The following is a 27,811-nucleotide window of genomic DNA, read 5'->3' on the forward strand; positions in this document are numbered from 1 at the left end:
CCTGCTGACAACGGTGTGTCATGCTGTGTATTTTGGCAGCATCACACAACACAGTCTGTTCCATTTAGCCTATAATTTTAAATCACATCAACACATCACATCAATACTTTAAAACAGCTCCCTAATTACTAATATATGAGGATCTGAAGATTTACAGGACCAATCCTAGTAGGTCAGTAGCCTTGGCTCACACTCAGAACATAAGTAGGTTCCATTTTTAACACACCCCACGCATAACTGTTGCAAAGGCCACATACAACATGACCTGGACAGTGTCTGTGTTCATGTAAGTGTGTTTGTGTGTGTAAATCTTGTGGGTGCATCTTAAAGGAAGACCACTAAAACAAGTTTTCAAAGGTAGCTCTACAACTCTTAATGTTATAATAACCTGAAACATAGTCCATGCAGTTTTACAACTGTAATACTCAGTAACTGTAACTTATGAGTATTGAACTGTTTACTATGTGGATCATGTGGTGCCCTGGCAGATGGATCAGGACGTACTGTGATATTCGAGATGTGCTTACAATGAGTGAGTGAGTGAGTGTATGACGTAAGAAGAACAGGCGTCAGTGGTTAAGTGTGTAAATTGTGCAACAGCTCATTTTTACCACAAGGGGAAGACGTTAACAACTCATGTAAAGAAGGTAAATATCTCTCTCACCATGACGCTATTTTTGACCCTGACCTGGCTTCCAACACAGGTCTAAACCTATACTGCTGTATAAGCTTTTTTTAAATGAAATGTATAAAAACATCCAAAAACAAACATGTAAGTTGCGATACAATGTTTCATTCCACACATGTTCATCTGAGCTCCCTCTCTTCAAACAATAGACATAAATCATAATGTCCAGATCCATTAAATAAGACCACTTGCATGCAGAAAGAAATATCCAAAAAACCTTTTTTGAAAAGAATTTTATGTTTTGTTTTTCTAAACAGGGCTCAGTAAAAATCACTAATAAAACTGAAATGTAATACAGAAATTGGAGTGCATTGACGGTACATCAAATTGGAGTCCATGTCTGGTAGGTTGTTTAATCGCACTGCTCACCAAATTAACATGTGGGACTTTGTGCAGTATTGTAGTAAGTATTGCAAACCTATGTCAAATCTGCCACCTAAAGAAGGCACCAACCTTTGATAGATTATCATGACAAGTTTACTTGGTTTGACAATAAAACTATCTATCTACCATCTCTTCAATATTTCTGTTAACACAAAAATATGTTGCCCTCACACTTTTATTCCTCATAGAATTATATTTATCTTTAAAAAAAGTACAATAACTGTACACTGTGAGCCATATTCAATATCAGATAGAATAAATAATGTGATTCCATTCAGAGGGTAGAAAAATAGAAATAGAGAGAGAATATTTAATTTACAAATTGCACAATTACACATATTGAAATTTAGGCTTTTTTGTGCACTGGAAAAGTAACAAAAGAAACTATTCAGTACATTTTCAGTCCAAGAAAAAAAAATCAAGCAAGAAAAAAGTCCTTGTATAAATGTAAATTCAGAATAGTTATATGGTATACTGTAACCATCATAACCAAGTAATCTCCCAACCACAAAAAACCTCTTGCTTATAATGTAAATGTATGCAAATACACAGAATAACGTACCCTTCATAGCAGTCACTCAGTAAAGAAAACAGAACTTTAACCTCATTCACTCATTCTTCATTTTAAATAAATCAATTCAATTTCATTTAGATTTATGTGGATAATTCAACTTTCACGTGATTCTAAGGCTTTTCAATGAATCTACTTGAGTAGTCAAGCAAGCGATGAGTAAAGCAAAACCATAAAGGCTGAGCAAAGCAGATCTTTGCTTGTGATTGCAACACTGAAACTTGTAGTTCTCCTCCCAGTCACTAGATGGACACCTGTAGTCCCACATAAATTCATCTGATCATGCAGCCTCTTATTAAGCGGGAGCATCAGGGACCTTTAGTATAAAGTATAAAGTGTATAATATTCATTAAAAAAGCCAAGCAAAGAGAGAATAAGCACATAGATTGCACTTTAGTTATGTGAAATGCAGTGTAGATCAAATCCTCATTGGCATGTGGCCTTAGCTTACAGTCTTCAATGATTCATTTCAAACGTGTGTTTTGAAATGTTTTTGCCACTTTGGAGTGTTACATGCCTCGCTCCTCTACTCTGTAGGCAGTATGTTCATGTGCATGTCTGAGTGTGTCAGGCTGTATGTGTCTACATGAGTCCACAGCAGGGCTCCTTGTTGGTAGACTGCTCCTCCTCAGGCGCTCGGAGTTTCAGCAGTGGAGGATCTCCGCTGGCTGGGGTGAAATACACCTGGCTTGGGGAGGCTACCTGCTCTGTACTGGGCGTCATTTGGAGCTCTGGCTGGGCCTGAGTAGTTGTAATCTCAACTACTGCAACTGGAGGCTCCTCCTCTGAGGGAGGGGGCAGAGGTGGTGGAGGTGCAGGGTATTTATTGAGCTTGGCAGCTGCCCGCTGGCGTTTCAGGTCAGCCAGCGTGTGGTGCGATTTCTCTCGTGTCATACTGTCGGCCCCCTCGCCCTCTGTAGACCGAGACCCTAACTCAGCTCCAGGTGCAGGGCAGAGCTGGTAGGAGGCGCTGCGCTCCATGAGACCTCCACCACTCCGCAGCTCTCCAGGCACAGAGGCAGCCAGGGATACAGATGTCCCTCCATTACCTAGGCTGGATACTATTTTCCTGTCTGCGGCCTCTAGTTCTCCTAAACGTGATGTTGCTGTACCACCAGCAGCCTGAAACACAACATCATTCAACAGAACTTGTAAACTCTTTGAAAAAAATGCGACAAAATCACTAATAATGACAAACATTTCCTTAAAAATGTCCTCGGGACTGAGCTCACTCACCATGGTGGCATGCTGGTGTAGCTCATTGTCTGTTTGTCTGTCCTCATCGTCGTCTTGTGGATCGGGCTGTCGTCCTCGCTCCTGCCACACCATGGCCTCTTTGTGGTGCTCTCGTCGGTACAGACTGGAACGCTCGTTCACGCTGACACGACGCACCACCTTACTGTGTAGGTGAAAAAAGAGAGGGTAACCATAAAACACTACATTTCTCTACCTTTATGAGTGTCATTTTGCCCCCCAGTTCCCTTGAGCTCTCTGTATCGTGGCCTAATGTCCTCTCTCACCCTCTGCTGCCAGTGCTAGAGGCTCGTCTTTGCAGTGTGCCCTTCTGCCGGTCCTGGCTCTTCATGATGGCGTCGTGTTTATGCTTTAGGTCCATTAGTTTGGCTCTTACCTCCTCATCCATACACACATCTGAAAAGCCAGCAGCAGCAAAGGTTAGACACTGAGGTTTTAAAGGAAAGAGGCCATTTCTGAAATGGGTCCGGATGATTGGTTCCTCTTAACAGAGACTGTTATCACGCTTGAGGCAAGGATTAAGTATCAGTATCAGTGAAGGTGGAAGGTATTATCATCCACATTATTTTGCTATGAGAACAGAAGACCGAAAAGGCTTTCTTGCATTACCCAGAGGTGTCTCCTCCAGGACAGACTTGGTGCTCAGACTGGCTCCATGGGCTACCAGAAGTTCCACCATTTGAATCTAAGGAATAAATAAAAACAACAGTATGCTGTTAATAAGTTAGCTAGGAAAAGTGGTCGGTTTTCATCGTCTGCAGCACTTACTTGTCCCCAGCAGGAGGCAGCATGTAGCGGTGTCCAGCCATCAGAGTCCTTCAATTCCACCTGAGCCCTGTTCTCTAGCAACAGCTCCGCCACTGATATGTAGCCATTAGCAGATGCTATATGGAGCTGGGAAAGAAATTCAACATAGAACACAAAGTGGATATAATAATATTAAATTGTAGGATGGGATAATACTAAAATGGCAGCCAAGGAATGCATTTTACATCTTTAAGCAAATGAAAAAACAAACCACAATCCAAGGTCTATGCCATCTTCCATTTTGAAATTTTGAATGTTCTCCACACCTTTTGTATTTTTGGCTGAATGTCATGGTTGGTTGGCACTCAGTAATGTTTCTATGTAGTATCAGAGCAATATAAGACTAATTTTAAACTGTTCTGTTACCTGTTAAATCATTGCATTGATATTCCAGATTTTACCAAATTTTGTACAACTGTGAATGCACAGTGACACAACACAGTTAAAATCCCTGAGCTGCTACATCTTAATTACATCACACTGTGTAGGCAGCTTAAATTTTCCCCTAAGTTGTGTTTATCTGCACTTATCCCTCTGTCTCACCAGTGTTGCTCCATTATCGTCCTGAGTGTTTAAGTCTGCTTTGCTCTGAACCAGAGCCTGAATGTCAGCTAGCATGGCTCTCTCTTTAGCCCCTCGGCATTCATCTATACGGTCCTGAGTTATCCCTACACACACACACACACACACACACACACACACACACACACACACACACACACACACACACACACACACACACACACACACGCACACACACACAAAGAAACAAAGATACCAGTTAGCCCAGTTTCAGAGTAAAGACATTTGTTTGAATTTCTGTTTTGGACATTTGGTCATTCAAGTGTAGCATTTCATTTAATATGTACACAAAATGTGACATTTTCCCTTCATGTATCTTTTTTTCTCCTGTGACCTTGGTCTACAAGCTCAGAGTAAAGAGTAAAATGCTGTTAAAGAAACTTTAACAATTTGACATGTCAGTAATAGCTTTGATTTGACTGAAGCAAGAATTACACTTCTCCAGGCTGCATGTAAATGAGTGTTTCTTTTATACTTGTACATCATACGTTTACGTTTGTTTTCATCATGGTTTGGAACCCCTGTCTTGACAGGAGTTAAATCAATCAATCAGCTTTCTGGACATGGAGGTCCATGCAATGCACTGCGCCTCTGTCACCTAAAGTTACCCATAACACCTTTCTCTGTGAAGGTCTGACGTTTACGTGTATCTCCAGAGAAGCTGAACACACTGACCCTGTTCAGCCATAACCATCTCCAGCAGCTCGAGGGTGGCCTCATCCTCACAGAGGTCATAGGGCATGTTGCCATCCGCATTGACAGCCAGTAGGTCAGCCCCACTAGAAGCATGCATACACAAATAGGCAAAAACAATTGGATTAGAGTACTAGACAGTGACACACCCACATATACAAAGCCACTCAGGAATATTCACACACTTGCAAAGTGTTCTGACAGTCAGGCTGCAGCCGTATTTGCATTGTTTATGTAAACTAGAAAGTCTGGCCAAGAAGACTCTCAGTCTGTTTGTACTTTTGTCTAGAGAATAATATCCATGAATGGAAGGATTAAGCAACATTTATCATAGACCCATCAATATCATCCTAGGAATTTCTACTTTTAACATTGTTGCTAATATGACTGTAGGAAAAACTTACTGTGGGAAGGAAAGGTTATGAGTTACAGTAAAGTTATGACATTCATGGCCAAACTCACGCCTGAATCAGGAGCTGCACCAGACCGGTGTGTCCACAGGTGGCAGCAGCGTGCAGCGGTGTCCATAACTCACTATCACAGGCATTCACAGAGGCGCCAGCGTCCAGCAGGCATTGCACTATCTCCACAAAGTCATCAATGCAGCACTGAGAAAAGAGGGCAAATGCAGATATGTAAGAAAAGGTATATACAGATGAATGCAAACACAAGTACAGAGAGAAGACTTAACAGGCACAGACAAATATGGAAAAAATATAGTGTAGGCACAAACAGAACGGAAATCTATGCATCACTATTTATGACAACTAATACAGTGGCCACTGTAATAAAAAAAATGTTTTGCATGCATGGCTCAGCCCTCTGCTGTGTAAATACCAAGTTTTCCAAGGGAAGAGCAGAGTCAACTGCTTTTATAAAGAGTTCACTGTGCTCACAAGTACCGCTCTCATGAGTCTGTAGTTGAATGTGTATGCGTTAAATTAGAAAGAGAAGAAAAGAGAGAATTACAAAGGTTGCAGTTTAATTTTAGATTTGTGTGTTTTGAGCTCCCAAACACACAGGGAAGAATCTTATGATGGTTTCTTCTGAATGTGACTAACTGTTCAGGAAAGGAAAGTTGCCCTCACTCTTCCAACCTCCTCAAACTAAAAACGGTGGGAATGAATCAGTGTGTTTATGTTAGCTGACTTAAGATAAGTTAAAGTTCAGACAAAATAAAGGCAAACAGTACTTAGTGAGCACAAAGCTACGTACACAACATAAACACACACGCTGCAGTAAAGGTGACCTGCCTTGTTAAGGGGAGTCACAGAGTGTAAAACTGTGCAAGCAATTTAATAGCTGTTGCTAGGCTGTGCTTATATATGGTGATGAACATATGGGAGAGGGTACCTGTGAATGTATAACTGGAAGGCATCTCAATTGCTTAAATAATGAAAGTAGTGTATGTACAGTATTTGGTTTGCATGTGGAATGTGTTTAGAAGATGTGGGTAGGTGTTCATTTTGGATATGATAACCAATTTTGCTCCTGAATTTGAACCAATTACGAGATTATTGCCGGATGATTTTATGGGCTCAAAAGGATTTTGAGCATGTAAAGTGATGTTCACAAAAAATTCCAAAGTTTGTAGTTGGCAATCAACCTTTGTAAACCTGTTTCAAGTTCAAGTTTGTGCATGTGTAGAAAAGATTGGTATTTGTAAAAAAAAAAAAAAAAAAAAAAAAGAAAATTTGCATATGTAGAAATGATTTGTTTTGTAGGATAAAAAGAGACCGTGAAAAAAATGAACAAATAATGACAGTGGTGATGTTACATAAAGAAACTGTGAAAGAGGAAGTGCTTTTGCGAAGATCCTGAAAGGTTTGATGATGCTGTAGAAAAAATGGAAAACATTTAACATGGTGTGTATGTATGCAAACCCAGCTGGTACTACACCTTTCAGGACCTGTGGCAGAGATGTAGGTAACAGTACCATGTGTCCTCTGATTGGAGTCTGTGATTGGACTGTCAGTGTCCAATCAGATTCAGGTATAAAAAAAAGGGTCAAAATCTGTACTTGTTACTTGAGCGTCACACACAGCGTGGGAACTTTGAGCACTGAGTTTTCTGCTTTGTATCTGTACACACATTCACGAAGGCACTTCTTCTTTTGGTGTTTCTGTGTAACCTCAGTGCTGATATTATTTATTTATTTATTTATTTTTTTACAAATACAGATAATTTCTTAATTAATACAAATCTATAGCTACACTGTTTGAGAATGCCTTTTACATTATGAAATATGGCCTCTGCTTTGTAAAAGTGCCAGGTGACACATTTTCAAGGTTATGTTTTTCTGGTGCGCTGAGTAAGGTGATAGATGAACATAATGGTATAATTAGCTGAGGCAAAATTTTTAGTTAACCACAGTTAGCAGCGTTTGCAGGTCAAAAGCCGCTGAAGGACCATGTCCACTGGTGACCTCCACAACAATGTGTTTGTGTACCTGATGTAGGGCAGTCAGTCCATCCTCGTTGACCAGATCTGGGCTGATGCCAGTGTTAAGCAGTTCCCTCACTAGAAGAAGCACAACCGTACACACCCATGAACACACACACGCGGCATTATGACTGGCCACCTGGGCAGAGTCCTGTCCACATAAACGTTTCAACACTTGGCACGCATCTGTCTGCTATAAATAGATACAACAAATGACACCAAGTTAGGGTGTGTGTGTGTCTGTGTGTATAGAATAACAATGAACTTAAAAGATTTGCCACAATAATGAGCATTGATCGTGCGGCTGAATAAAGCCACTGAAAACAAAATGCCTGGCCTATGATAATTAAACTGTGAGGTATTCAGTATTAATTATGCACGAATAACTTCCTTTTATTTGTGGGTTTTACAGCGCACCGGGCCACTGCCTGATAAGTGCAAAGAAGACAAAATGCAGGTGTTATATCATCCCATGACTTTTCGAATGGACCTGCTTTCACAACATGGTCATTTCACTAGGTGAGAAGGCACTGGATTAGATTGGTATAGTACAGTAATAGTCTGAGACCACCCATCCTGTCTTGAGTTCCTTCACGTACTTACACTTGACTAATTTAGTTCTGATTTAATAAAGAGCAGTATTAAAGCACTAAATACAATTTAAGGCTCCCTAACATGACTCTTCTGTGCGCGCGTGTGCTTCTACATACCCTCGTTCAGATCATTGCGGGCAGCTGCATCCAGCAGGGTGATGGCATTGGGGAATGTCACTTTGGTGGTGCGTGCCTTCTTCTTATCCGCTTTGGCCCTCGACCCTCGTGCTGTATCCTTCTCCATCTGCATCCAAGCCTTCAGCTGCTGAGCGCGACGCTTCTGGGCGTGCTTCAGGCGTTCAGTGGCACTCAGACGCCCGACTGTGGCCATCTCAGCCAGCAGCTCGCCGTGATCTGCTGCCATGCCAACACAACAACACGAACTATCACTGTGTCTTCGCTTCTCAGTGCCTGTTTGTTTATCTTAATCCACAAGGATATTAAATCAAAGTTTCAGGCTTCCAACATTTCTCATATGCCTCCTACGCGCCCCTTGAAGAGGCCCTCCTGTCAAGGCCAAACAGGCCTGGGGGTAGCACCAAAAAAAAAAAATGCTGCGAAAATATCCTTTCAAAAAAACAAAAACATCAAGCAAGTAGCTAGGGTCTGGTGAATGATGAATCAGAACAACTTATTTTGTATCATCAGGTGAGTAAGCAACACATAAAATTGTTGCAATTTCTCTTTCTCATCTTTTAGAGCACAACTTTTTATCTTGCCGAAGAAAAAAGGCAAGAGAAAGGTGTCCAAAACGTAACCAAATCCATCCAAGCTAGGGTTTGTAGCCAATTGTCAGTCCTCCCATCCATGTCGACTGTGGGTAACTTGGCCAATAATCCACAGGGGCTAAGAGAGACAGAAAGGGAAAAGGTGGTGCTCAAAAAGGCAGAGTCAAACTACTCCCCAGGTTAGATGCTCCATTCTAGCTTCTACTTCATAGCGGTGGCCTTTGCGTCCAATACTTGGTTCCAAAACAGCAGTGAGTTCATGACAATCCATGTTGAAAATATGGTTGCAGAAAGCGATAAATCCACAAGGTAGGAAGAACTTGGGAGTTTAAGCAACAACAATAATAAGGGGCATGGTAGGATTCACACAAAGTTTACTTCAGGTAATGTTGAGTCACAGCATTCAAATATCTTCTTGATGGTGAGTGGAGACTACTTCAAAGTCAACTTTTTATTGTTGATACACTTTTTGGCAGAAGTTAGGTGTGATGGCTTCAGTGACGTGCTGCTCAATGACATTGTTTCTGTCTGCAACTGTGGGCAGAAAGAGAGAGAGAAGAAGAAAAGGCAGGGAGAGAAAATGTGAGTACTGTGTTACAGTATAACGTAGGCACGCCGCTCATGCTGCTCTCCTAATCCTGTTATCTTTAACCCCTGAGCTCCTTCCCCCTACTCCCTCCTCTCCCACTCCTCTCCTGAAGGAAACTTGAGATGGTGGGACGCTTTTCATTAATGATTGACACTCCCTGCAGCCCGACAAACACTTTTCTACCACTCGCACTGCAAAGGCAACACTGACATAATGATGTTGTGGAAAAGCGGTTAAATAGCTACTATGCTACATGTTTCAGTGCAAGTACTAACCTCGGTCAGCACGATCGCTCTCATTACCTTTTGTTAACTTCCCTGCCGAGTTACATGGCTCGCACACACTTGGCTCTTTCCAGGTGATTCATTTATTATTTAGAATCTAGGCCTGTGAGCGCTGAGAGGAAGGTCAACTAGAGGCACTCAGTGGGATAGAGAGAGTGACTGACAAGACAGCAGTCCTGGGCCACAGAGTCACTGCAGCAAGCAGCCAACTACCTGAAAAGATGGGCGGTGGGTCGACCAGAGCTCGCCATAAATCAGCTGATTAGATGGCAAACAGATGTAAAGTAATAGAGTAAAGTTATAATGACCAGAAGCAGTTATAAGGTTTCTCTATCTTTTTATCTCAATAAGGTGACAGTAACTGATTTAAGTGTTTTGGGAAAATATATTTAATACGTTTTTCCAAGAATCTTTCTTTAAAAAATTATTACATTTTTAAATTTTTATGCTATATTTGTGGATGTATATGAATTAACAGATGAATTTAAAATAGTGCAGTCCTGGTCTACAGTGCTAAAAAGTAATCACTGTATTTATTAAAGGTATTTGCAGGTTTTTAGACAGATCTAGACCAACCAGCTTCAAAACTTGTGACAGTTGATAGATAGATAATTGAGCTGGTGGCAAAGCAAACAGGGCAGCAAGTCAATAAAGCTGGTAGGTACCTTTTTCAATAAAGCACTCTTTATGGAGAACTTGAAGTTGTAAATAGTGGCTTCACTATGGTTCGTATATAACTTATGTGTTATAGATCTGTTATATACAAATTATAATAGCTACTTTTGAGTTGCATGATTTGAATACTTGCTGTTTGATAATGATGAATTTATACATGTTTCATGTAACATGTAATATATCTTTCTTATAAACCACCAAGTCAAGTTATAAGTGGCTTTTGTTTGAAATATGCTGCAGGTTTTTCTATAAGGTGTGTGGCCTATTAGATCAGCCAGCAACTCAGTAACCGCAAAAGTTCTTCTTGTTTTTCTTATAACTGATATATAAAGCATTTGTATTCTTAAATGATGAATAAAGCCTTTTCTCATAACATATAAATCCTTGATAAATAGTGACTTATTAAAATGTAATACTATAATATACTACACACTATTGTTACTTGAAGAATGACATATATCAGCAGTATACCCACCAATATTTGTAAGTATTACAACATAAGTCTAGAAAAGAAGTTTATATCCAAAAGCACATTCCACCAGTCAATTTGCATCAGGCCTCTAACTTGACCAACACTAAAATCATGACAGGTCTATCATTTGTTCCTTCACTATGCCCCCTTACTATTTTTAGGATACCCAACCCCTCACCCTTTGTCACAAGCTACAATGTAAGGATTTCCTTAGACTGAGGTAATAACCTCACACTCCCCCACAGACTGGCTACTACACAGATCATTCATTCAAACAATACAAACAGGAACATGGACTTGGAATGCCCAGGATCAAGGCATGGGTGATAAATGTTAGGTGCTTTTATGACATACCAGTGATCCACGCAGCGGTTTTCTTTGACGTGTCTTCCTCCTACAGGAAAAAGCCAAGGTATCCAAAGTCCATGTTCATGTTGAAAGGTCAAGGAAACAAATATATTGTATACCAAGCTCTTAAGGACCAATTAAGGCCAGGCCATATAGATTTAGTAACCCGTTTTTGGTCAACCACAGTTAACAAATGAAAAAGGGAGAATGTTTTGTGGTATTTTAAGGGGCTTTAAATGGTCAAAGGATTGAAGGAACAGGGAAAATCCCTGCAGGAACTTAACTGCTGTATTAGTGGGATAATTCTAGGCACAATCTGAAAGATCAGTGGAATAAAAATCCTAATCTTAAACATTAGTTCTGTTTGGCTAACAAATGAAATGCTTTTTTTTTTTTTTTTTTTAAATCAAGAATTCTTTCTTATAAGGCTGTATTTGATTCATAAGTCAAATGCAGGCAGACATAAACAAAAGACCAACTGGGCCATCTGCATGTTCCAATACAGCTGCTTAACTGCCTGCTGCTCTGTGTTTTTTGATTTGTACACACCAGAGCTTCAATAAATATTTAAACTTTTTGCAAACTAGATGCTTTCAATGTTCATTATATTGTTTAACTGGTGTCCATTAACATTTTTGTATTTTAAATAGGCCATAACAAGGTTATTTGAGCTCCAATTTGATGACAGAGCACATTCTCAGAGAAAACAATTTTAAACATAAAGGACTCTAATTTGATCGTCTTACACAGAGAGAATCAGCATGATCTGGATTTGTAATGTTACCCTGTGAGAGAACAGTGTGACAATAAAGGCTGCCCTCATTGGAAACGGGTAACCACCTCTTAGAGGTGAATGAAATGATTTGGATTAAGATAACATCACTAAAAGGCCACATCCATGTATAAAGCAGCTTGCAGATTAAAGTGTGGGCTATTGACTGAGCAGACAAAAAAATGTGCATCCCTTTGTCTCCATCTCCATTTTCTTTTAGCACCAATCTGATCATGTGATCATGACAATAAAACCAGTTTACTGTGTTGTCACCCTCACCCAGAAAATACTGCCTCATCTGACTGCAGGATCTGTGATGGCCTGATACTACACTGTACTGTGATGCTTGTATATTTACCTGTAAGTGCAGGTTCACAGCGTGTTTCACAGACATACAGAAATCAAACTAACTTTACCCTGGGAAGATGACAGTAATTATATGGCTTCTGAAGGAATCAGTGACAACGTTACTACTACTGTTTTTTGTTGGATACAAGACATTTTAGTTTCGGTGAGAAGTCATTTTATTTACATGTAAATTCATTTGTAGCCCACATTGAAAGCAACAAACGTTGGACCATAACAGACCTGACTGACATTGTGTCAGCTAACTAAGCTAGATAACACCTGCTGATATGCTGCTACATTACATAAATGATCAGCTTTGCAGAACATGGGTATATGTAATCATTTGATGGGTCATTCGTTAGCTAAGTGGCAATAGTAATTTGGCTTACTCATTAAATAATGTGAAGTTTTTGAAAGGAAAAAAAGCTGTTATGAGATATGCACTTAAAAATAAGGAAGTGTCACTATTAGCACAGCATTGGTATGTCAGTGAATAAAAGGCCTATGCTGTTTGATCAGAAGTGGGAAAAGGAAGGCAGATTGAGGGTCATTTGAATTTATGGGGAATAATGAACATTATGCAACAGATATTATTCCCTCAATCATAATGTATGTGACCCAATGCATGATCGTGTTGGACAAATAAATTTGCCAAAACAATGGCAAACTCATTTGCTATGACATGGTACATTATCAATAAAGATAATACAAAATTGTAAAACTGTTAAAGATTTACAGCTGTACTTGTAATAAAAGTATCTGTATTTACCAAATTTGCACATTCATCAACAGGTGGCCAAGTGTGGCAGTCTAATGTCAGTTACTTGTGGAGCCAGCAGTGGCATATCAGTGTTAAAAGGCGTGTACCATTAGGAAATGGTATATGTTGGTGGAAAACAAGTTGATACCGCTGGAACCTTGTGATCACAGCACTCCTTAAATATTGACCAGTGTTGACACATGCAACACACAAATTCAAAGTTACAGAAACTCTCATTCTCCCTCTCATAATACATTTACATGCACAAACACACAAACACACACTCTGGGCAAAAGTTACCGGTTTTGGCAGAACTAGCCGGACAAAGTCAAATCTCAACGAAAGCCAACCAGTGCACGTTACCGGGAGAACGTAGCTGAGGTTCAGACACTGTGACGTTTACTTTCGAACCCGGCTAGTACGGGTACAAAAACATGAGAGACACATCTTGTCCCATCAAGAACACAGGTCCAAACAAGCACCCTTATTTGCTGTCAGGTCCACAAAGTCGTACAGTCCAGGCATTGCAGTACTGTCGCTCCTGCCCAATTTGTTTTGACTTCTATAAATTCCCATAAAAAACACCACTGGAAGAACAGCAGCTCTGCTCCTACACACTGTAGTAGAGGGTAATGTTATTTCTTCCTTGACAAGCCTGAAACAAAACACTTCATTGCTTCCACAGTGACTCAGTTGTGACGGGCTATGACTAAACTAATCCAGTATTTCCTAAATGTATCCAAGTTCCAAGTTCCAAACTTGAAAGTAGTATCAAATATTTCATGAATATTTTCAGCGTTGAGTATGCTAATGAACCTTCTTCCCATAGGCCTGCAAGTTAGCTTAAGTAAATGGTGGGGGTTAACAGATAAGGGGAGATTGACCATTTTGCATGTTTTACTGTTTACACAGTTGAGAGCACATAACTGGATGACATGACATCCTTGTAAATCAAATATATTACAATGTCAGCAATCTAAGAGTAAGCAGAAAATAGTGCATGCCACAGCTATCAGACAAGTTAGTTGTATTCATGTACTGACTTTGATATCTTATAAACTGGACTGAAGTGGAAGTTCCACAGCACAGGTCACTAACTAATGTATGTTCCCATTATAATTAAATGACCATTAGAGAAATAAGTGCTTGTTCTGTAATAATTAGGCAACAAATGAAACTAATGTCATAAATAAATATATTAAAACAGAAATAACAGGCAGTATGCAGAAGCTGGAGCTGAGGCTGACTTGAGCTGACAACTACCTGAAGGCAGGATGTGTTTCTGTGTTACTTGTTTGCACACACTCCTGCTAAGCGAAGGAGTCTTGAACGAGTGCATGTCAGTCACCACTCCGACTGTTTCTCTACTCTCTGGACTCTCTGTCCGTGTAAACCAACACTCAACAGAAGTGAAGAGTGCCATGTGTTCTTTTTTTAAATTTTACTCTCTCATAACTATAGCCTTTCAGTTCAGTGTACACTGTAGAGCCTGAGCGTGGAGACGAGTCTGAAAGTAGCCTCTAAGACAGTGTAGTTGAGGGCCATGATTTGGACATGACCAAACGAAGTAAAAGGCAGGGTGCGGTGAAAAAGAAAGAAAAATCTTCAGGATCCTAACAGCATGAGATTGCTTGGTCTTGGTCTGACAGTCTGGCAGTTCAGGCAGTCTCACTCATCATCAGCAAACTGGGAGCAAGAGTGAAAGATCAACAGTTACTGGTAAATAATTACCTCTTTGGGCATCTCTGTAGCTTAGTCGTATTTGAAAGTAGACAACACAATGTCATGTAAGAATATGTCAAGCGAACCGATTAAAATGGTATTTTTAACATGACATTTTGGAGTCAGTTGCTTATAAAAAGAATGCAAGAGTTTCTTTTCCACATCAGTAATATTGCCCCAAAAATTCAACAAACAAAAAGAGAAAGCAGAGGGCGAAATGGCCAAATGGTAATTTCTACACCAACAAGAGCAAAAATAGATCTGAGTTATTATTAACAAACTATACTGACATACCACTTACAGCTGGGTCCAAAAGTCTAGGACCCATACACAAAGATACAAAACTGATACTAAAGGTAAAAGATATTAAATCAATTCAACGGATGAAAGATGTTGTGATCTTACCTCAGTGATGTATCTGTCTTACAGACTTAGCTCTAATCAATAGACTGACAGAATAGGCCATTTGAGAAATTCTGGTCCGCTATCAGTGGATGCAGTGACCTGAACTAGCATTTCACTAGTCTTAGCTAATCTTTCCTCTTATAAATTAAGCCCCTGCACCAATGGGGAATGGGGAATTTGTTGGTGGCTAAACTGTGTAAGAGCCTTGTGATTCTCTGAGTCAGGCAGAGACCAGACAAACAGGAAAAGATGAGGTGAGGTCACTGATATTGTACAAACGCTGGCAATGCAGCACATGCACAACAAGAAATAAGACTAAATGTTGTGTGTTTAGAAACGTGTCCTTGCATCAATGTGACATTTGTGGACCTCTGACTTTTTCCACTTACTGACCTAACAGGAAGGGCTGTCTACAACTGCTCATGAACATAAACTTTCATTCAACAGCTGGAATGAATAGACTACTATGAATATACACATACACAAACAGAGAAGCTCATACATTCATCAAGTGGGTGGTACCTAAGTGTAAAAGCTTGTGAACTTATAAGCACACAACAGAGCACACAGCCAAAACTCCTACTCAGCCTTAAACCTGGCTACATCGGGAAAAGGCAGAGGGTGTCATGTGCTGCAATAATGGTTTGTCATCATAGAACGACATTGCTCAGCTGTTGTGTACGACCACCAGCCCAGTGTACTGTTTGATGTGACCTGCAGGACCTTCCCGTTCACACTGAAACAAACAATGCTGAGTCAATACAGCTTGATGATTCGGGAATGATCCCGCCTGCAATCTGAAACAACGCCAAACGACCTAAACTGCCTGCCAAATATTGAGAAGGGTTGTTTTTTCTGTCACACTTTTTTCTGCAACTACCAATTCACTTATGAGGGAAGCAGAGGGTTTGTCAATTAATTTCTCAATTGTTGGTAAGACATAATGTTGAACTTTGGGAAAATGCAATGGCAGTGTTTTACTTTATTTTCTGACATATTGTAGAGCAAACTTTTAAATTGATGCGTCAAGAAAATAATCTGAACATTAGTTGCAGCCCTTGAAAGAATGACACAACAAGAATGACTACAAAAGAGAGAGGGAGGGGGATCTACTTGAGAAGAGGTGGACACATTAAGTCCTGTCATGTGTAAAGGTTTGAGCTGCTCCATATAATCACTCAGAAATCTCAGTAATGCCACAGAGTAGCAGGAGTAGTTGGTGAGTAAGAGGCCATTAGAAAAACTCAGAGAGACTGCATGTATAACGGAGGCAGATTTGTAAATATTCTGGCATTTTTAAAGATATATATAGACAAAAAGACAAAGGGTTGCAGCTTTTTCTGGAGGACAGGATGTCGACTGAGAGGGCAAGAGATGTGGAGGACAGAATGTGAAGGAGATAGAAGAGAATACGAGGAGGAGGAAGGATGGGGAGGAGACAGATAGACTAGCCTACTTTAACTCCTCTAACTGCTCCCAAGCAGGATGTGGGGGTCACATCATGCAGGCACAGAGGTGGTGAAAAAAACTGCGATAAAGAAACTTTAAATGGTGCAGGATTAGATGATGTTTATGACATCCACCCGCAGAATATCTCACATTTTAACATGCAGACACGATGCCTCAGTAAGAAAAGACAGAAAAACAGGGGGAGAGTATGCACAAGAGAAGGAATGTAAAGGAGAGCCAAATGCTAGCAAAAACAGTTTGACCTTAAAATAACTGTTTGAGTCATCTGACCTGTTGGAATTATCTTATCATGAAGAGAAAAAAAACTATATTGGGACAATCAAGAAATCTTTTACACACTGCATTCAGATCTATGGTTTTCTTCAGTATCTAAGAAAGTGCTTGTTCAGTTGCGATAACCTGCTGCAACTGAGGATACACACATTGAATCTATATTTAGTCAACATGCCTCTTTCCAAGATCACAGAGGTTACAGTCCACTAACATAACTGCTGTGTTCATCTAACCCTTTTTATGATTTCCTCCAAGATCCTGAGTTTGATGTCATGAGTGTGAGTGTGAGTGTGAGTGTGTGTGTGTGTGTGTGTGTGTGTGTGTGTGGTCACGTTGAGTATCAAAGAGCCTACAAACTAATCTTGGTTTATGTTGTGAAACCTGCAAATATTTGACCATACATTACTGAGGAAATGCTTTTCAAGAAGTATTTTGACCACAGGTGGCAATATCTGTGAGCAAGACCGGTAAGGCTAGCTTAACAAGAATATGACTGTGAGTTTGTTTAAGTTAATAAGTCAGTGATGTAGCTGGTGAACTACAGTATATAACATACTGGGGATGGGCACAAGAACATGACAAGCTTTACAATCCAATGCATTAAGCCTGCTTATGTGCTAGAATTGTTTAAATGTAATTGAGAACATGTCAAGGTGTTGATTAAACTCTATGGAATTTTAAAGGTAGGCAATATGTGGTGTTGTTGCATTAGATGAATCAGTACATTGTTTGACATTGGAATAAAAGTTGAAGACTGAATAAAAAACTGTACACAGAAACAGAGAAAGAAGTATTTGCTGGTTTAGCAGCTTCTTCTTTCTGTGAGGCTGCAGTCCTGATCACTGAGCCACCGTGTCGCCCTCAAAGGAGAGCGAAGGGAGGGGGGAGAAGGGGAGGGGGGAAGATTGTGGAATGGAGAGTTAGGGAAGAAGGCTGGGGGCAGAGGGTTAGGGGGTTAGTGTGGGTAAGGAGAGAAGAGACAGAGAGAGCAGGAAGAAAAAGAAGAGATATCAGAACGCAGTTGGAACCCCCCTAGTTCATCTAAAGAGCTGGATGAATCGTCTGATTTATTTGGCTTTTTCTAAACCTCCTTCATCTGATCTTAATCTTCATCTTAATCTGCCCATCTGTTCATCCCTACATTTTTCACTCTCTTTGTCCTTGTCTTCCAGAGCCTGCATTGCGACCGTGAGAGACTCCATGAGGCAGGACTTTCCTTTATGCCACTGGAGCCTTTCCTTGTCCAGGTCTTCCTGCAGCTGGATCAACGCTGCCTTAAGAGTGAAGGTTACCTGCATTTGTTCTGCCAGGAGAAGGGACCTGTCCTGCTCCCACTGGCAATGCAACTTTTCCAGTTTGTATTCAGCCTGGGCCAGTGCAATTTTGACTTTGGAGGTTTCCTTAATCTCTCTTGCAAGGTAGTAGTGTCCAGTTTGACCTTAGAATTGTCTCTGCAGACTGTGCAGATTATGGTTTTTCCCTCTCTGCTGGGTCTGCAGATGGCTGTTTTCCAACAGTCTTGTCTCTTTCAGTAACAAGTTCTTGAGACTTGTCTTCTATGTTGAGGACTTCGACATACATGTTCTTATGTGTTTTATCATTCTTTACTCCACTAGTGTCTGTACTGAGAAGAATTCTGCTGTATGTTCATTTCAGTTGTGACGACAGAGTTGAGATCAAACCCACAGGAAGAATTGATATTCATTTCTTCCTAGGATAGAATCTATGATGTTACAGATGTCATAGATTCTATTTTAAAATTTATTTCTTATTAACTATTATACAAGTGCAGTGCCAACAAGTGACAAAAAGTACAGCTGTCAAGAAAACCAAGGGACAGAAAGAAAGAAAGAAAGAAAGACATTTTCTCATTTATTAGTATGATATTTACTGTTTATATTACTTTGTCCACCTACATTACAGTAACCCAGGGGCTATAGTATTGGATTGCAATTAATCTCTTTGACATTGGACTACGAGCTGCAGCCTGTAATATAACAGTGTCATACGTGATTTGTGTCAGCCTTTGTATCACTAATTATATTAAATTAAAATTATATTAAGCTGTGATATATTCAAACTGTCATAACGGTCGATAATCTACCCGGTAACTGTTCGCTATTCACCTTACCAGTTTGGTACGATCACTGTAAATGTCCATAAAAACAGTTTTAACATCAACAACGGAAGCGTTACCGCATGTCCCACACCGTGAAGGATTAACTGTGAGCAGCAGATTAGCTAACCTACCTAGCGGTCCACAGACAGGCTCAACAGGTAGCTAGTCTGACAGGTAACGTAAGCAGCTCATTTAAGCTACCTGGGTTCATTCATCGTGCCCGGGAGCAGATAAAAGCTAACACCGACGAGTTTATCCTAGCTGGGTGAGTCTTAATTGTTAAAAAACGGTAAGAACACCTGTTGAGCAGCGTTAAAGTCGGCTGCCATTGATGTCATGTCATTGCTAACCTGTTACCTTAGCCTCAGGTTAGCTTACTTTTCAGCTACACGACAGTCCGAGTCGCACTGGTGTTAAAAGTAAATTAGATGTTATGTTGCCTCAGTGACAGTTCAAGTGATACAAGGCGAGTTACCCGAGCAGGGTGAAAAGTATCGACGTAAAGTGACAGAAAATAGTGTAGCGACATCTTACCTGTTGAGCTGACTGTCACCGGGAGCTCCTGTGCAGTTCTGAGGTTGTGAAACTGAATCAGCTGCGGTCCCCTGCTCCTGCTCCAGGCAGCCCTCAGGGGGAATGCTTCACCATAACAACCGGACCTGCGCCCTCTTCTCCCACAGGACAGGCTCCACCAGAGGGCGACAAAGGCTGCAGCCTGTGGTGCAGGTCTGCGGCCTTTTCAGTTTACTTTAAAACTGTCCACTGAGTCCACTAAACTGATATGTAAGTAGTTACATAAAAAAAGTAAAGACAAAATAACTTCAATTCGTATAGACTAGAACAATATACAACCGTTGGAGTGAAATTTTGGACAGTCATTCATCTGATCTGATATTGAGTGGGAGTTTGTCCCATATTGTTTGAGCTAATATAGTAAAAGCATAGCAAGCTAATATAGTGTAAAAGCAGCCTTTCTTATGAAGTCGAATGTAAAGGGTGAGTATGCATGCAAAAGTGTTTGTATGTACAACTACATGTGTGCTGGAGTTCATCTCATCTGTAATATATGTGGTTTGACAGATATGAATATGCTGTCAGGGTGTCATGGTTCTTCTCTCTCTTGACAATACACTCGACACAAGCCTGACCACATGTTCCTTTCACATCCTCATGATTCACTATCAATTTAACAGAGCCAACCAGTCAAACAGGTAAACAATTTTTGATCTTGATTGTCTGACTGGTTGCTTAATCAAAAGGCGCTCCCTGCAGCATCACAGTTACTGAACCCTGTGATCTGCTGACCACAGATCAGCAGATCAACTGACAAATGAACATGGCAGTGATGCTCTGCAGAGACACAACAAGGGCACAGCCTGGGATCATGAGCTTCTGTTACCATCTCAGGTCCTCAGGATAAAATACCATGGAATACTTTTATCAATGATAGAAACATTCACATTGAATGCAATTTCTTTTAAATCCTTTAAGACTCTTAAGACTCACATTTTTAATTGTGCTTTTATGTAGTCTGTCTCCTGCTCTTTATTTATTCTTACTGCAAGTTTTTTTTTAATTCTTTTGATTTTAATTTTGTCTGCAGATGTTTCCCTTATTTTAAATGGATTAAATATATGTACTGTATACACAATGATGTCAAGTGCTTGTATTGTATGCACTATTGCATTGTACATATGAAAGGTGCAACACAAATAAAGTAGTAGTAGTAGTGTTAAATGTCACCATGTGATTTCAAACAAATGAGCATAGAAAACAATAGTCAGCTTTTAAAACTGAATGGACCATATTAATGATAAGAAAATAAACCAGCTTTGATAAAAGGTCAGCATAACAAAGCATATTCACACTTTCCCCTGATGGTATCAAGCTGTCGTCAAATTTGTGCATATATTTTTGGTTTTATGTGCCCAAATTGATAGGTCTCCATCATGCTCTCTGCTTAAAAATGACATTTGAAAAATTCAACTTCGACTTTGCAGGAAACAGTTTCTATTGCAACCAGGACACCATTTCTGAAAAGAGATTGCTGTTGTTTTTCTTTTTAAATTTTACTTGTCAATGCTGTAAGAGCCTTCATTATAACAGGGTTTGGAGTTGAAACCTCAGCAATGGATATCTCAAAATCTGCATGACTAGATTCCACTATAGGTGTCAGCAAAAATGTGGGTTTTGTTTCATAATTTCAGTGAAACAGCACTTAAAGCTGTACAATAGAGCCTTGTACAGTGTGGAAGAAGCAGAAACATCTGCTGGGCATCTTAAATTCAGATTAATTTTGTTTGACAAAAGTTCAAGATCTTCTGATGTAGGTCCTGAATACCCTGAATAAGTCTTTTGATGTATATCACAATACAGTACTTCATCATCCTGCATGTGACTCTGCCCAGATGGAAATAAGCTTCTAGCTATATTTGGTGCAATGAATGTATTGTTCAAACATCAAATAATCAATAAAAGAAAAAAGAAAAAGAAAAATAAGAATCTTGCCATAATGAGGTAGTGACACTTTCTCTGTCACAGAAAAACTAAACCTTTCTCCATCTTAGTTTCAGGATGCATCCCAGCACAGCTTAGGGGGGATTTGTCCAGACACAATCAGCCTTATGTGAACAGCCTTGTCCCGGATAGTATCCTATTCATTTGGTATTCCATTCTTCTCATGCATGACTCACTAATCCAGGCAAAACCTATTAAACAGCACTCCAGCAGACAGGAAGAGATAGATTGACAGTTTGTATTTAAATCAGCGTGTTTGGCACTGAGCAGTTCACTATGAGAAGTCATGTAAATTAGGATCTAAACATTGTGCATGATGGGAGAGGGGTTTGCCTGCACATGTTTACATGTCCAGTTCACTAAGAGAAAAACAAACTCTCACAGACAACAAAATGCATCGTTCATTTTTGAAATGATAATGGTCTCCAAGTGACTGATCCCTGAAGAGCTGTTGCATCTATTATTTGCTTCTCACTGAATTCTCAGTGAAACCGCTAGAGGGGGACAAACTATGTGACTATGCGCGTGTGTAGCAACCGGAGAAGAACCTCACTCATGCAATTGTTTGCAGGTGAAGGAGGTTTGCTGCTCACCATGTTAGGAAAGCCATCTGACCTGCAAAACAAGCTCAAACACTTCAATCCCTGCAAAAGTTGCAAAAGCTGCAAATTCACGTGGTAAGTTTTTCACAAAGGGGAATTATTTCTGAAAACGATACCAGGGTTTCGATGAGGTGAAATCCATTTTTCAGGTACAGCATGCAAATGTGGGTTAAATGCCATGCTTAATGTTATGGGTGAAGCAACGTCGTAATTGAGCCGTGCAGTGTTAGTTTTTGTGTCTTTCTGGTGACTAATCTCGGTACAATCACTTGAATGGGGACAGTTGTGTTTCTTTATCTTATCAGAAGTAATATATCCACAAGTGGAATAAAAACGCTGAATAAATAAACAGTTTAAAAAAACAACTTTTAGAGGTCATTGTAAGATTTAGCCGTGTGGAATTACAGGTTGTTGATTCTCAGATCGAGTAAAGTGGTTTTTGTTTGAGAGATACTTCGAGGCAGTTTCTAACAGTTGGGGAAAACATGATTGCTCCTGTTTTAAGGTGTGAATGTCCTACCCAACTACAACACTTTGCAGCTTGTAAGCGCCAGAAAACCCACAAATGGTGTTGAATAGCCCCTGTATTTCGTCACATGCTAAGCAGCTTCTTCGGGAAGGAGCAGTCTCCAGCTCGCCAGTGGGGTTCCTTCTAATCCAACTTGTTTTCACTGTCTTGCTGGGAAGCAAGGGTTTGCACATTAGCACTGCGTTAACATGAACAAAGGACATACATTCCCGAAACTTTAGTCTTTCAACGTTGAATGCCATCCTGCAAAGTCCCGGGGTGACCCCACTGTGCGCACAACACCCCCAGAATGTTGCGCGCTCTCAGAGCTCCACAATAATACCTATTTTATTATTTACTCTGAATCTGATGACCAACTCCAATTTGTAAACTATTCTCAAAATAGAAAAGCCCTTTTTGAGTTGCTGACACATGCATGGCTTGATCTCCGGAATAAGGCTAACCTGCCAACATGATACTGATACTTTGAATTTGTCACAATTCAAAAGAAATTCCACGAATTCTGATCATTTATTTGATGTAGCCTGTTTATAGCAATGATTCCTCAATTACTGCAGTTGACAACTTCTTATCTTTCAGTGTTTGTATATTAGCCGTTCCTTATGTATATTGCTCGCCAAAAATTGTTGATTGCATGTAAGCTTCAGTCGAAATTACTCCTCTTTCTTCTAGCCCACCCCTTCCCCCACAAGTTATACTTTTCGCCTCTGAGCCCGAAGTGTCACTCTCGACAAGAAAGTCTTCAGTATTATTTGATACTAATTTTTTATGGAGATATTAAGACTAAGATTGAGATTGATCGCAGTGTCTGAGATGTCTCAAAAATAAACTTTATATGAAATGTATTGCCTTCTCCATCACTTACATTAAGCTTTTGTGCGTAAATCTTTTAAACACTGTTTCCAAAACTAAGTCGGAATCTATGTTCTAAGTGGCATGTTGATATTATCTTAAGGGTTATTTACAGGTTTACTGTCTTCCTCTCTCTCTCTCCCCTCCTTGTACACTGACCCTGCCCAGTCCCCCCCATCCCCGGGGCGATCAGTCATTCAGCTCCCAGATAACGCGTCATTCTCTCCTCGATTACGCAGCGGGATTTACATGAAACTGTTAATTGTTTGCTCTTCAAATAGAGTCAGCTTGGAGCCAGCAGTCTGCCAGAAGTTAAGGACCGGCTCTTTGACCTCCCTCCCCCTCTCCGCGCTCCTGTCCGAACGTGCGGGCCGATCTTCCCCCTGGCTGATCAGCATGACAAAGCACTGGCCGGAGCAGAGCCTCTTGGCACCACCCGCTCTGTCCCACATCGGAGAACTCCACGACCATCAACTTGACTTCCACAGAAATGCGCAGCAGAGTTTTCCTACCAGCGGTGTAACGCGGAACTCTCCAGCCCAACATTGGTCTCACCATCCGGCTCAGATGGTTCCCCAGCACCCGCCGCGCTCGGAGAAGCCCGCAGCGCGCCCCGAACATCTCAACGGTGCCACAGCCTTTATGGATAAAACAATATCACCGGGCTCGTCATACCCGAATGCTCAAGATGCACACTTCAAGCAGGAAACTATTGCCCGGGACTCTTGGAACACCGAAAGGAAGAAGAGTAGGAGCGGCGATGGGAAGAAAAAGAATTATCAGCGGTATCCAAAACCACCGTACTCATATCTTGCTATGATCGCTATGGTCATCCAAAGGTCCCCAGAGAAGAAACTGACATTATCTGAGGTAATTACGAAAACACATCGTTCGTGTTTGTAAGTGCATGGTGTGCTTTAGGCAGCTTTATAACTCACTTTATTTCCACAATATTCTGTTGAGGAAAGTCACTCAGTTACAAAATATGTAATCTGTAGTTTGTTTACCAGGAAAGGTCTTTCCTATATTCCCATATTTTTTTCTTCTTTTTAATTGTATTGTCAGTGCATGGACAGATTGCTATTTTACAGTTTATTAAGTGACACAAACCAGTCACCTCTTGGTGACACTTGAGTGACCACCATCCCTACCATTCTTGGTTTGCTTTGATAAGGTTGGACTGCAGTGAAACCAGACACTGATCTGTAACAGGAAAGTGATAAGATACAATACATGGTAAAATCAGGTTTCACTTGGCCTATAAGCTCTGTGTATTCACGTTTATTCTTCATGCTTATTTAATTTTAATTCTTATACTCAAGGGTAAACATCTGCAACATTCCAGTGTACAGCACTGAACATACTCAAGTACTGTAACTTTAACTTTTAAGCCCCAATAGATCTATGTAAAGTCATCAGTCATAAAATCAGTGTATGTTTAGTTAAGAATGTGCCTTAATTAGGTGCATATATACTAAAATTCTCTGTCAAGAAGCTTCATCTTTGATGCTTGTGTCGGACCGCTGATATTTTTGTTTTATTTCTAGATCCTCAAGGAGATCAGTACCCTCTTCCCATTTTTCAAAGGAAACTACAAGGGCTGGCGGGATTCCGTACGACACAACCTCTCCTCTTATGACTGCTTTGTTAAGGTTTGTATGTTGAAGATGTATAAAAAACTTGTGTCAGATTGGCCTTGAGGGAAATATTGCTAGAAGTTTATATTATTATACAGCTAATGTATATGAAAGTTAGAATGTGGAGTTATTGTAATGGTTAATTGCGAAACTAGTCAGTACTGCCTGGCTGGCTTGTAAAGCACTCATCTCACTGTCCATTCTCCCTCCACCTGTAGGTGTTGAAGGACCCAGGTAAGCCTCAGGGCAAAGGTAACTTCTGGGCAGTGGAGCTGAGCCGTGTTCCTCTGGAGCTCCTTAAGAGGCAGAACACGGCTGTGTCGCGCCAGGACGAGACAATCTTTGCCCAGGATCTGGCCCCCTACATCCTACAGGGACACAAGCCAGAATCTGAACTGACCTCTGACCCTGTGACCTCCCTCCCTCCTATGCGCTCTGGAAATCCCTCCCCACCACAGGAGGACTTGTTCCGGCCTAAGCTGGACTCGTCCTTTGCCATCGACTCCCTGCTACACAGCCTGCGACCCACCAGTGCCTCTGGGGATATGGATGTGACTACCAGGGACTGCTGGGGTGAAGTGGTGCACCCTCGGCCCTCTCCTCCTCCACGACCACGCTACGCATCCTCTGCCCGCAGTGCCTCTGCCAGCTCTGCCAGCCCAGCCTCCACCTCTTCCTCCTCCTCTGATGAAGAATGGAAAGGAGTGTCCCTGTCTGGGAAGCGTGTTCCTCCAGATGGTGAAGCAGGGTCGGACGGATATGAGGACTACAGGCCTCCGCTGCACAAATCAGCCAGACGGGAGGCTGTTACACCTCCATGGGAGCTCCCTACATCCTACGCCAAATATGCTCCCCCCAATGCTGTTGCCCCACCCAGCATGCGGTTCAACGGAGGTCCTCTAATGCCGCTGCATGGTGGGCTTCCCCTTTATGGCTATGGTAGCTCTCCTGTAGCACCTGGTCACTTCCTAGGTCACGCATATTGGCCCATCCTCCCCAGCGGGCGAGTTTCAGTCCAAGCCCCTCCCCTCATCATGGACCTGGACAACATGTTGCAGTCTGTGCCTCCAAATAAGAGTGTGTTTGATGTCCTAGTACCAGCCAATCAGAACCCTCACTCACATCATCAACCACCTAGTCAGTACACCCTGCAGAATGGACCTTCCCTAAACAGGTACCCTCAGTACTGACAGACTCTAAATTACCACCACTCAAACTGAGCTCCACTGCTGCTCAAACATGCACGGATGCTAAACCACTATGATGCAGGGGGTGAGGTTTTAATCAAGAGCCACAAAGGAACCGCAGGTCTGCAGCAGCTCTTCCTGAACTGAGTCTCAATCATTTCCTCCAGCTCAAGCGAAGTTGACTGTCTATGAGTAATATGCAAAGGGCGCTACACTGCCGTCATTGCTATTGGTGGATTCATGTTTTTAGCAAGAGGAAAAGCCAATCTTTTACTTTTTTCAAGCGCAGTATTTTTAAAGAAATACCTTCTTCGGTGGAGTATTACATGCTTTCATTAGGAGCAAACTACCTCAAACAGCTATACAACAAAACCTATCTACCTCAGTCTTTCAGTTAAATAGAGTGTGTATTACTACAAGGTCTTTGCACTGCCAATGTTATTTGCACTGTTTTTTTTATTGGCATGAATTTGCTTTCTTACATGAATTGCTTTTGAATGTTGTCTACCTATTGTGACTGCTGAATGTATTGTTGGATTTTATCTTGGATTTTACAGTCATGTGAAATACTATTGATGGGCTGGAATGTAGATGGTACAAACAGTAAATTTGAGTTTCAAATTGTCAAATACAGTGAAAAACATCAAACGTTGTTTCTTAGTCAGGGTTTCTGAGTTTGTTTGTTCAGATGTTTTATTATACAGGATAAGTCATTTACTGTAATGTTTTCCTGTCTTAAATTTCAGTGAGTCTGGACTGTTTGAATTGATTCTGTGCAGCTACAATAGCATATTAACCTGATAGACAGTGGCCCTATGATCAGCTTTTTCATGTTGGTGTTTAATGATAGTGAATTTGACAGATTTAGCATAGAAGTGGGGTCAATTTTAGATTCTAATCAATCTGTAAAAATGCTGAATGTCCTCAAGACTATTACTGCACAACTACCAGCATCTACCTCAAACTGGGACGTGTCTCCTGTGGACTTTGCATTGCCGGATATTTTGCACTATTTTATTGTCATCACTATCATCTTCCAAAGGAAATTGCTTCTAAATGTCTGCCTACCTTGACAGGTGAATGTTTTGTTAGTTTCTTGCCATTGTCCTGTGGTCTTGTTAAGGCTTTGTACAGTTCTGAGCTGAAGAGAAAGGTCAGCTCAGAGGTTTAAGTATCAAAAGAATGTCATGGAGTTTAACAGGGTATGTAATAAAATGCTGTTTATTTTAACTGTGCTGCTCAGTGTTCTATATATATATAAGCAAACTGAAACTGCACAATCATCTTATACAACTTACTCTTTTGATTGTGTGTATGTGAATTGGTGCATGTTGGTTTCTACTTTATCATTTCATTTATGTCACCTAGTTTTAGCACGTCTGGTTTATTTGCTGGAACCTCTTTGTCTCTAAAGCTGGACTGTGTTGGTTCTGCACAGTTCAGCTAACATGCTTGATGTTTCCAGAAATCTATACATAGTGAATAGTCCAATATTTAGAGTTTAACCA

The 27,811-nt window shown here is 40.8% G+C and overlaps 2 protein-coding genes across 3 annotated transcripts; one reads left to right on the plus strand and one right to left on the minus strand.

Annotated features, from left to right (window-relative positions):
* Positions 1-1,354: 1,354 nt before the first annotated feature.
* Positions 1,355-19,641, minus strand: ppp1r16a (protein phosphatase 1, regulatory subunit 16A). 2 transcript variants are annotated; one of them, XM_056365112.1, is made up of 11 exons: positions 19,514-19,638; positions 8,132-9,276; positions 7,429-7,499; positions 5,442-5,587; positions 4,962-5,065; positions 4,248-4,372; positions 3,666-3,791; positions 3,507-3,582; positions 3,164-3,293; positions 2,880-3,042; positions 1,355-2,765 (listed from the first exon to the last, which is right to left on the minus strand). In XM_056365112.1, the coding sequence occupies exons 2-11, from the start codon at positions 8,376-8,378 to the stop codon at positions 2,226-2,228; spliced, it is 1,728 nt and encodes a 575-aa protein (XP_056221087.1). In that variant the 5' UTR covers positions 8,379-9,276; positions 19,514-19,638; the 3' UTR covers positions 1,355-2,225. The 2 variants fall into 2 exon arrangements, with proteins under 2 accessions (XP_056221087.1, XP_056221086.1); XM_056365111.1 differs by having other exon boundaries at positions 1,355-3,042; positions 19,514-19,641.
* Positions 19,642-22,072: 2,431 nt separating this feature from the next.
* foxh1 (forkhead box H1) lies at positions 22,073-27,533 on the plus strand. Its single transcript, XM_056364583.1, has 4 exons — positions 22,073-22,173; positions 23,761-24,349; positions 25,027-25,131; positions 25,335-27,533. Exons 2-4 carry the CDS (start codon positions 23,876-23,878, stop codon positions 26,304-26,306), a joined length of 1,551 nt encoding a protein of 516 aa, XP_056220558.1. The 5' UTR covers positions 22,073-22,173; positions 23,761-23,875; the 3' UTR covers positions 26,307-27,533.
* Positions 27,534-27,811: the final 278 nt, after the last annotated feature.

This window comes from Seriola aureovittata, chromosome 20 (genome assembly GCF_021018895.1).
Source record: "Seriola aureovittata isolate HTS-2021-v1 ecotype China chromosome 20, ASM2101889v1, whole genome shotgun sequence".
Taxonomy (NCBI): Eukaryota; Metazoa; Chordata; class Actinopteri; order Carangiformes; family Carangidae; genus Seriola; species Seriola aureovittata.

Excerpts from the sequence above, each read along its gene's own strand:
- foxh1 (XM_056364583.1), top strand. The coding sequence starts at position 23,876 with ATGACAAAGCACTGGCCGGAGCAGAGCCTCTTGGCACCACCCGCTCTG. Across the intron at positions 24,350-25,026 it reads AGAAACTGACATTATCTGAG|ATCCTCAAGGAGATCAGTAC; the intron begins GTAATTACGAAA and ends TTTTATTTCTAG. Across the intron at positions 25,132-25,334 it reads CTTATGACTGCTTTGTTAAG|GTGTTGAAGGACCCAGGTAA; the intron begins GTTTGTATGTTG and ends CTCCACCTGTAG.
- ppp1r16a (XM_056365111.1), bottom strand. The coding sequence starts at position 8,378 with ATGGCAGCAGATCACGGCGAGCTGCTGGCTGAGATGGCCACAGTCGGG. Across the intron at positions 7,500-8,131 it reads CCGCAATGATCTGAACGAGG|TGAGGGAACTGCTTAACACT; the intron begins GTATGTAGAAGC and ends TGCTTCTTCTAG. Across the intron at positions 3,792-4,247 it reads ACGATAATGGAGCAACACTG|CTCCATATAGCATCTGCTAA; the intron begins GTGAGACAGAGG and ends TTTCTTTCCCAG.